The sequence below is a fragment of the Magnolia sinica genome, chromosome 17, assembly GCF_029962835.1.
Source record: "Magnolia sinica isolate HGM2019 chromosome 17, MsV1, whole genome shotgun sequence".
In the NCBI taxonomy this organism is placed as follows: domain Eukaryota; kingdom Viridiplantae; phylum Streptophyta; class Magnoliopsida; order Magnoliales; family Magnoliaceae; genus Magnolia; species Magnolia sinica.
In genome coordinates, this window is record NC_080589.1 from 1,265,907 (window position 1) to 1,276,434 (window position 10,528).

At 41.4% G+C, this 10,528-nt stretch overlaps 1 protein-coding gene across 4 annotated transcripts; it reads right to left on the minus strand.

Moving 5' to 3' along the window:
• Nucleotides 1–371: 371 nt before the first annotated feature.
• Nucleotides 372–7,294, minus strand: LOC131230212 (transcription factor PHYTOCHROME INTERACTING FACTOR-LIKE 15-like). Of its 4 annotated transcripts, none has more exons than XR_009163907.1 (9): nucleotides 6,266–7,293; nucleotides 4,910–6,164; nucleotides 4,733–4,822; nucleotides 4,582–4,647; nucleotides 3,530–3,595; nucleotides 2,931–3,434; nucleotides 2,304–2,433; nucleotides 1,859–2,179; nucleotides 372–746 (listed from the first exon to the last, which is right to left on the minus strand). XR_009163907.1 is itself a non-coding variant. In XM_058226031.1 (9 exons), exons 2-9 carry the CDS (start codon nucleotides 6,355–6,357, stop codon nucleotides 2,175–2,177), a joined length of 2,208 nt encoding a protein of 735 aa, XP_058082014.1. In that variant the 5' UTR covers nucleotides 6,358–6,368; nucleotides 6,506–7,294; the 3' UTR covers nucleotides 1,794–2,174. The 4 variants fall into 4 exon arrangements, 1 of the variants encoding a protein (XP_058082014.1); XR_009163908.1 differs by lacking the exon at nucleotides 372–746 and adding an exon at nucleotides 1,524–1,734; XR_009163909.1 differs by lacking the exon at nucleotides 372–746 and having other exon boundaries at nucleotides 1,794–1,995; nucleotides 2,118–2,179; nucleotides 6,266–7,294.
• Nucleotides 7,295–10,528: the final 3,234 nt, after the last annotated feature.

Below are 10,528 nucleotides of genomic sequence, written 5' to 3' on the forward strand. Positions count from 1 at the left end.
TTAGCTACTGGCTAAGCCGAGCCGTGCCAAGCTCGATTCCGCTCAACTCGTGTACAGCTCTAGCGTCCACAAAGAATTACTTTTTCCTTCTGTGAAATTGCTTACCAAATAGCTACTGTAATCAGTTCTTTCCCAGGAGAAGTCATCAAGTCGCCCTTTGTCTCATAGAAGCTATTCTTCTGTTCAATCAACTGTCCAAGAAAACTGTTTTTGCTTTGCTTACAATTCTTAAAAGGTTTTACCAATGTGGATTTTTGTAGATATTATCAAATTTGTCTCACTTGAAGCTGCGGGAAGCCATAATACTACCCATGTATTTTCAACTAAATGCATGTTCTGGATTATGTCGGTTGAAAAATGAAAAACAGATGTAGACAATTCAATCTATTTCAGTGAAAATATCTCAAAACAAAAACCCACTACAATTGTAGAATGCATCATGGTTGGTGTGTTTGCCAAATGCAGCAGTGTCCAAAAGAAGATTTGTTTGAGGGGTACCTTGCGAAATAGAGACTAATTTGAGGCGTTGATTCCATAGAGTAGGATGAGATTAGAAGTTTCTCTAGGAATGAAAGGGAAGGTGATTTGTTTGATTCTGATGCTTTGATTCGCACATTTTATAAAATATGGGAACACCCACGAAGCCCGTCTCATAAAGTAGATTAACTGCTACTCATTTGGATCTCTGAAGATGAAGGGATTGGGTTATGGTTGGCAGCTTCATCCGGCAGCTTCTTGATCTGAAACTGTGAAAACAACAGGTGCGCGAGTGTAGCTATGTTGTGAGACACATGTTTGAGTTTGATATATCTGCTGTAAATGCATTAGTGGGTATGTATGCCAAATCAAGATCCATAAGAGAGAGGGAGTTTGTCTTCAAGGCTACATCAGAAGAGACATTAGCATTATGGAATTCCATGATGGTGGGGTTTTCTTGGAATGAGGATGTTGATACTACCACATTGAAGATGTTGCGAACAACGCAAGAAACCAACCAAATTATATTGCCATTGCGAGTGTCCTGGAACAAGCACATGCACATGGTGGGAAATGCTTGGATAGGGAAAGAAATCCATAATTACACAGCTAGAAGTGACATATGCCAAATCCACTTCTAGATATGTATTGCAAATTTAGGCAGCTGGAACAAGGTCAATGGTTCTCAAGCAGATGATAGAAGAGGATCATGGTGCGCTGTAAAGGCTGTTACGGGGCCATGAAGATAACGGTGGCAGCCGTTACGCATTATGGGGTTGTAACGGCTGTTACGGAAAAAAATTACCCATAACAGCTGTTATAACCCCCATAACGGCCTATTACACCCCCGTAAAGGCCGTAATGGCCCCGTAACGGTCCATTTCAGAGCTGATACAGGTTTTTCATTTTTTTTTTCTTCAATAAAAAAGAGAGACAGTTACGGCTGTTACAACCTCTGTATCATAAAGGTAACGCTGGTGGCCACCATTACCGTTACTGAATACCATGAAGAGGATATTAAATCTTTGTAGGACAAGGACAAAGCAAATTTTCAATCAGGATCCAGAAGATCCTGGGTGTTCTGTTCTTTCATCTAACTGATCAATGGTCTCAATAATCTCTGAATAGTTTTGTGAGCTTACCATATTATCCAGTACCAAAACATTTTTTAATTTCCTAAAAATTTGACATCGTTCCCAAGTCAAAATCTAGTGAAATATGAAGAAAAAATATAGAATTTCAGCAGTCACCAGAGATCTGTGGGTCCAGAGACATTGATGAATAGAGAGAGAGAGAGAGAGAGAGAGAGAGAGAGAGAGAGAGATGACATTCGATAAATCACAAGAAAAGCTTACAGAGGTGTACAACCACACAACCACACCTTTGATAACATCTGTTGAAAATTCAATTTCAACCTCTGGCATTCTCTCTAACCGCATCCAGCCCGTGACTCAATGTACAAAGGTAAGCGACGCCAACTTCTCTTCGACTCATAAAATTCAGCACAGTTAGTACCACCTGCTGATCAAAAAGCATATGGTTACTGTCAAGGCTCCCGGCACCCCACGTCTTGGAAAACCTTTCTCAACAGTTCAAGTTATTTTTTTTCATAGTGTAAATGAATAAAGTGAATTAAGCACCAGTCCCAACCCTCCAACAACTCCGATCATGAGATTTACGACAGACAGTCATCAATCTTACGCTGCATACAAAGAACAAATTTCAGGCTATAAAGTAGACTAGAATGAAAATTACAAACTAGCCACTGAAAATGATAGATGCAAAGCAAAGGAAAGAACAGTGTGGTGTGGCCACTTTTCACTCACTGGATGTCCTGATGGATGGAGGCCCACTTCCACAAATGGTGTTGTTGATGGCTTCGTCGCCATCAAGATTGGCAGGTGTTTGACTATTCTGTTGCACCATGTCAGACTGTTCAAAGCATTCTTTTGTTGCCTGGTAACAAGAACGACAAAAAGTCAGTGGACCGCACTTGGACTTGAGAAGGAAATGAGAGATCTATGATACTCACGCTGTGTATGATGTTTGATACACAAACACTCGGATATTGTATACATGGCATATATTAACTCAAACAAAGCCGACTAGATTGTGCGGTATACTGTTGCCAAGTCACAATCTCAAGATCAGAATGACTGAACAAATTCATGAATACATGTTAGTGGAAATATGATCATTGGATATTTTTCAATGTTAACCATCCAATAAATGTGCACTCCAATAGTCAGATAATCCAATAAGCTTAAGGTACCACAATTTTGACTATTTAATTTTACTACTAGTAAGCCACTTGTGCAATTCCTAAGTAATTTCGAAGTGCCTGCAGCCTGCGTATCAGCCATCACACTCTGCCAGAGCATCAAAGTTTTTCCCAGGAAACAAAACATTTATTGACTGAATGAGATGTTGGTCTAAAAGATAAAAATGTGAACCTGAGTTGACGTCTGAGTCTGTGGGCAACCATCGCTTGCTTTATGCATCATTTGCGAGCTTTTGTCTCGTGTATGGTCCATTGTACTTGGAGGTGGAGCAGAATCTGGAACTGACACAGGAATAGCAGACCCCGACACAGGAGGTACCGAAGCCTCCTTTGTTGGAAACCCAGACAGAGGAATAAACGGTGGGTGAGGCAAAGACAAATGAAGTCCCTGTCCCGGGATTCCGAACATCTGAAGGCCAGCTCCGGGCATCCCATGCAAATTTGGGGGTCCCGGAATAGATGAGCACGGGAACTGTAGTGCATGCATGGGGTGGACAGGAATCATAGGGCGACCAGAGGAACAGCTCATGTCGAGCATTCCCATCCCAAAACCCATGCCCATTCCCATTCCTACACCCATGGGTGGGAAATGTGGCATGGGTGGTGGGCGCATGTGTTGTATTCCTGCAGGTAACATCATTGGAGGCATACACAGCCCGCTTCCCATTGACATAATCTGCATGAGGAATGGAAACATAAGTTCATGATATTCATATCAACACTATTATTTTGAGAAGCTACATTTTTTAACAGATGCCAAGATAATTTCACCTGCACTTGAAGCTGAAGGGTTTTCAGATATTCAATGGCCTCGTCCAGCATTGAAGCCTTGTCCACCTTTCAAGGGTGCAGACGACAAGTGAGCAAAAGGAAGAAAAGCAGTGGATAGTTTGCATTTCCATGGATATTATATTCACTATCCAGGAAAATTCAGATTTCATAAAGACAGACCAACCTCACTGATCTGTTTTCTTAAGGTGCCATTTGGCCAGGAAACTACTTTAAATGCAAATTTTCAAGATTTAGGGGTGGCAATGGGTTGGGTCAGCCTGAGGCTCAATTGCCCCGACCTGCTTCTGAGGTGGGTTTGGGCCAAGCTAAATGGTTAGCAGGTGGGGCTTAGGTCGAAAATGTGGCCCATTTAAGTAAATGGGTCAGGATCAGGTTGAACCCTATATGATCAGCCCACTTGCCCATATAGCTTATCGATGGGTTCAGATGAGCTGACCTGACACAGCCCGATACGGCGATACCTGGAACAATTTAATAGACAATAAGGATGGATACATAACATAATGGACATATATTGGTATGGATCTATCAATAGGACAAGGCTGGGATACCTTTAGCCCCATATTTCATTCTTAAACCTAAGTGTGGTCATGCCACATCGGGTCAGGTTGGTCAAGCCTGACCCAATTACAATTAAATGGGTCAGGTTGGGTCAGGCTTGGGCTTGATGAATTTTAAGTTGGTCGGGTCCAGGCAAAGGGTAATGGATCACAGGTTAGTAAATGTGCAGACGAGAATCCTTGGCCCGATTGGTAAATGGGTTGAGCTCGGGCTAACCTCGACCTGAACCCAATGAATTGTCACCTCTGTTACAAACTCGAACTGAAATTCCAAACCACATGTTTTGGGGAGAACCCATGAAATAACAAGGCCTTTGCTGTTGTGTCATTTGATGGTGCACCAAACCTCCTCTTTTCTTTTCTTTTTTTGATAAACAACATTTCAGAAAGAAAAAAATAAGAACCAAGTCTCCATCTAGTATTATATTAAATGCACAAAAATCTATAAAAGATTGAACTACGATTGCTAACCTTATTACAGTTGGGTATAAGCTCTTGCAATGCACGCATTTTCTCATTGATCCTATCCCTTCGCCTCTGTTCAAAATCACAGATACCATGTTAAACTCAATAGTTTAAACGAAGACAACAAGTTCAAGTCCAAAACTTGTGTTTTTCATACTCTTTCTGACAGATTGTGAACTTCCGCAGCTCGGCTTCGCTTGGCATTCTTACCCGGTTTCCTTACATCCACAGATTCATCTTCAACGTCCTACATAAATAAATAAATAAAAACAAGCCTTTTAAAATGGGAGCCCATGATGAAATAGGAAATCAAGAGATTGGGAAAGGCTATTACTTCGCTTTGGTACTCTGAGTCTTCAATTTCCCTAGATTTCCTCTTCATTCCATGCTTGGGATCATTCGACGCTCCCCCGGCACTGTTGCCTGAACACACAGATGAAGATGCCACCACAGGCTCAAAGGCCTTTTCACTCTCGGTTCTTCCTAAGGCGACGCTTGCTGCAAAACTTGAGCTCTGACAAAGCATACGGTCGGGTGATCTATTGTTTTTCGAGGCGTCTTCCGGACAAACTGCTTCTGACTGCTCGAAAGAGACTGGGACTTTGGAACACTTCTCAGGTGGGTTTAAATCCATCTTGGCAGGCACTGAAACCAGTTGGTGTAGAATTCCAGCGACACTTCTCGAACCACTCGTGGACTCAACCACCGATGGCTCAATGGGGTTGCTGCCGGTGACAGACACTTTGTCACTACTTCTCAACCTATCTACACCCGGGGAACCAGTGACCGCAGCACCAATACTCTGCAGATTGGCTCTGACAAGAGCCGCAGGTCTTGAGAAATGGGAGAAGTTCATCAAGCCCACATTGTTACTAGGTTGAGGTGGCCGTGTAGAAGGCAGATCTTTCTTGTGCATCTTTAGATTGGATATCCCAGCTGCTGAAACTGGCTTCTGAATCGAATTCAAGCAAGGAGCTTGGTGGGGATTAATGTTATTATTCGTAGAAAAATCCGAAACTCTTGGTCGAATATTCTGAGCCGAAATTGGGCATTGCTGTGACGAAAATACCTGACTGCTTCTATTTCTAGTAGGATCTGAACCTCCCCCACCAACTCTAGATGCATTCTTATGTTCTTGATTAACAGAGCCATGTGTTGAAACTGCATGCGTATCTCTAACTTCTGGACCATAACTACCACTTCTATCAATAGGTACTGCATTATTCTGTGCTGATAATGAATTAAGATCGACTCCTGATAATTCAGGGAAATTCTCGGGGAAAATTTCTGAATAATCATTCTCCAAAGAATCGTCAATTGGGTAGTTCAGCCAAGGAACCATCTCATCATCTTGAACCAGACCAGGATGACCTGAAGGCCCTGAGGATGAGAAATCATTCACAACCGCCTCCAAATTACTATACCTTCCAATCTTTGGAAGAATGGCATCTCCATCGTCCTTTTCGTAGACCTTGGGAGCATCGGAGGGGAAAACAGTCAACATGGAGCTCTTTCTGGTTCTACTGGACTGGCCTTGCATCACAATCTGACCATTTTCCCATAGCAGCTCGACAAATTCATTCTCAGGCCTGAATACGATGGATAATATAATAAAGCAAAATTGACTAAAATTGAATCCAAAAAACAAAAACAAAATTTTGAGATTATAAAGAGGAGAAGCTGAACTTACGAGAAAGCAAGCTCGGCAGAGCAATTAGTCATCTTCGATTGGGTCGATTCCGGTTTCACCTTTGCCAAGGGATAAATTGCGGAGTAAGGCATGTTGGATGGTACTGAAAACACTACCTTAGTCAAGCCCCAAAAACTAAAGAAACAACAAACCCACACATGATTGGAGCTCTCCACACCTTAAATTCAAAACCCACTCTTCAAAAACCTCATTCAATAAACCAAAATCACTCTCACATACCCAACAAATTTAGTTGAAAAAAGGCCACTTCCTTTGGATTTTCTTCAAAATAGAATCCCCTTTCTCCAAATTACAGCACTGTAAGATATCAAAGAACCCCAGTAAAACCAGAGAAATAGATCCTCTTTCCCTTGACTTTTACATTATAATCACTCTAATAAAAAATGCAATCAAGCCCACTTTCCAATGCTTATTTAACAACCCAAACTTTTGAATTATCAGAGATTTAAAAAAAAAAAAAAAATCTCAACCTCGTCACATTCAAATGAAAAAAAAAAAAACAAAAAAGAACCCAATCAAAATCTATTCAAAGATTCAAATTAACCAACACATCAAAATCATATAAAACCAAAAAACCATCTCCAGAAACCCACAATTCCCACCGACATCGATCGAATTCCAGCTTATTTTCCCGAAATCTCAAACACCCATCAGCTAAAAAAACCAAACAAAATCATCCAAGTTTCAAAAACCCATCTCTCTCACACCATTTCCAATTCTCTAAACCGATTTTCTAGACTTCCAACCCACTTAAACAAATCCAATTACACGATTTCCACCCCCAAAAAAAAACGGGGAAAAAAAAAAAACTAAACGAACTACAGCTAAATCGAGAAATCCTCAAAAGAGTACTTTCGGAAATTGAAAAATACGTATCTGATGAGGAGGTCGATAAACGAGATTCGAGATAGCTATGAAGTTCTCGAGCGGGCGTGGATCCAACGGCTCTTGGAAATGTTGCGAAAAGGGCCAGCACGAGGCCGATGAATGGCAGGTTAATACCTTCACCCAAGCAGTTAACCATGGTTGAGGCCTCTGGTTCCCTTTTTCCACTCCCCCCACTTCCCATGCTTAGCTATGATTGAGCTTGAGTGGGGCCCACCTTTGTTGCCATCCAATGGCCTCTGATTAAAAGCTTCGAGAAATTTAATAATAATAATAATAATAAAAAAGATATGTCCTAGTGTCCATAATACAGGTATCATCTTAGGACTACACTGCAGTGTTTGCCTCTTTCTGGCATACGTGTACATGATCTGAACCGATGGTCGGGTAGGCTTTGCCTCAGATGGACCATACATGGAAAATCACAACGATTGTACCATCTTAAGCATCCAATTGGAGGACGTTTGGAGAAAGAAAATGGATGGTTATAGATAAAGTTACCAAGCTTTCATTGACCAGCCATTATATATATATATATATATATATATATATATATATATAGCTCTCAATCAACGGATCGGATTTGTCCATACGGTGTGGATTATGGAATATTTACCAAGCAAGGTCAAACGTTCCTGACGAGCGGTTACGATCTTGTTAACATCTGTCGCGGATCCACTGCAACACTGGTAGAGTAAGCTTATTCTACAGCCTTTGTGCATGCGGCCCACCGTGATGTTTTCATGGCATCCAACCGTCCAGAAGGATCTGCCCACCATTATATTCGGACGATTCAAAAGTCAGACCGATCGAACTATCACGTGAACCGTAGGTTTTTGAGCGGTTGTCCATTGTTTTTTATGTTATGGCCCACCGTATTGTTTGTATGCGATCCAACCTGCGCATGAAGGTATTTCCACCATTATGATGGTATTTCCAATAAATCAGCAATGTACAATCATTAAATGAGACATAAGGGAATAATAGACAACCACCCAAAGGATTCCAAAATCACGTGGTGGCCCCTATGATGATTGGATCGGTCTGATTTTTTGGACATCCCAATTTCATGGTGGGTTGATCCTTTCGGACGGATTAGATGCCTCGATTCATCAACGTGGGCTCCACATCGTAGGGCTTGCAGTATCTGCCTATTCTACAAACGATGCAGTAGCTCCAGTTACGTTTTGCAATTGTAATAGTCTTTATTATTAAAATATGGTGGAGTTTTTGTGCGGTAAGAAGAATAAGAAAGAGCTTTTCTTATCCACCCGTTTGAAATTATTATAGTTTATTCCATGAGATATGCTCCACTGCTATCAGTCAGAGCACCGTCAGTTATAGTTCTCCTACCATTTGGACATTCCACTTGATCGATCTAAACCGCCCATTAAGTCCAGAACACATTTCAAAGGGCAAGATGTGAACATCATACTAGGATGATCCAATCCATCCTGAATTGATCTTTTTTTTTGTAGCCATCCTTTTTTTTTTTCTAAGCCATGGATGGATGCTATTGGAATGGCCTAACAGAAATGATCCGTTAAAATCATAAGCAGTCTATGATGAGCCTAATAAATACATGGATCAAATTGCTGATTGGACTTATTTTAAGTAAATGATCTTGACCGTTAACATCAAATGTTAATGATCAGATTATTAAAATTGTGGTATGATTTTTGCATGGTACCTCATGAAATATGCGTTGAACCTAATGAATGGTCTAGATTAATGGACTGGATTGTTTAAGTGTCCCAATGCAACTAGGAGCATTATAACCTATAGTGCACTGAGAGCACTCATGCATTTCTCTTATATAATTGCGAGCATAGGAATAGGACTACCATCATAGCATATACTTAGTTATAGACTATAGACTCTTTTAATATGTGGTGGAGGTTTAAGTTAGTGTTTGAAATATGAGTTGAAAGGTTTAAGTAAGAGATTGACTTGTTATTGAGCTTGACGGTTTTTAATCTTTTATTATTAATAATAATATTATTATTATTTTAAATATTTTATGGGCTAGGTTGTTGGAGAGGCTTTTTATGTTGGTGGTGATCTTATTTTATTAATGTGCCTGTTTTGTTGTATAAAAGACGTTTGTGGCCCCATATATGACACATGGCAAGTGGGGAGTTCAATCCATGCCATCTATCTAGCTGATCCTGTTGGCCCTCCATCAAAATCTATGCCAAACGGGCGACCCCAGCCATCAGTTTCTCCTGCTTAGCATGTTTTCATCTAGATCGTCCATTGGAAGCACAAATGGACAGAACCATCCGTTTGTTGAGATTTTAAACCAGGAGCCAGTGATGGACAGTGCCCATGATATGAACGGTCTGGATCCAGTTCCTGATGCGTCGCAACTCCGGTATTTGTTGGGAAACGCCCTTTCCTGATCCAGCGGGCTGAAGGAAGAACCTCCGGGTTTTTTGTTAGTTTAGTAAAGTTGGTGGACCCTTAGTATGGAAGTTAAAATAGTTATAATTGGATATGGTCGGATTAAGATAAGGTTTGTACGGTGAGATCTTGACCCGGATATGTGGGCATGGGTTAAAGTAATTTAATGGGTGGATGTTTTGTTTTCCCTTGGATTTGTTTTTAGCCCTGGGAAAGGGACGTGTCTGATTAGATTAGTGGTGGGGATCGAGTTTGAGGTGCAGAGAGCCAGGAGGTTTTTTCTCCCAGGCATGACAAGTGGACGATGGTCACAGAGTCATGGCCCGAACTTAGCGGATTGGCGTTTTCCATGTGGGGCCCACCTCGCATTGGCATTTTTTCTCATGGTGCATGCATGTACTACTGCGGCGATGTTGACTCAAATTAACGGGTGAGGGCGAAACCTTTGGCCTCTTTAATGCCTGTGGCTGTGAGGAGATAGGAGAGGGCAGTAGAGCAGTGCCTAAGTGACAATGCGCGTGAGCTTCACGTGCCTGGGTGTGTGCTTTTGCGTGTCTGAGAGAGGTGGGATATGGGGGAGATGTTGATGGATTGAATGATATAGACCGTCATGATGTACATATTGCAAATCATGGGTCCGAGTGGCTACTCTGCATTTATAATACATTGCTAGTGTAACATAAAATAAGAGAGGCTGTCCCACCTAGAAGCCATGATGAGGGGTGAGTAACTCTCCTGTCTTGTTCAGAGGCATTGAATGACACAAGAAAGGACATGGAGATGGTGGGTCGAGAACATGGATGATTTGGTCCACTCTTCAAGAGGCGAAAAGGTTTCTTAATTAATCTTAACCGTGGATCACCAACCACTAGATCCATCAAACAAATGTAAAACATGCTTTTCCATTTTGGGTGTCACATCCCTTAGGTTTTTAGGAACTCAAGTAGAGCATGT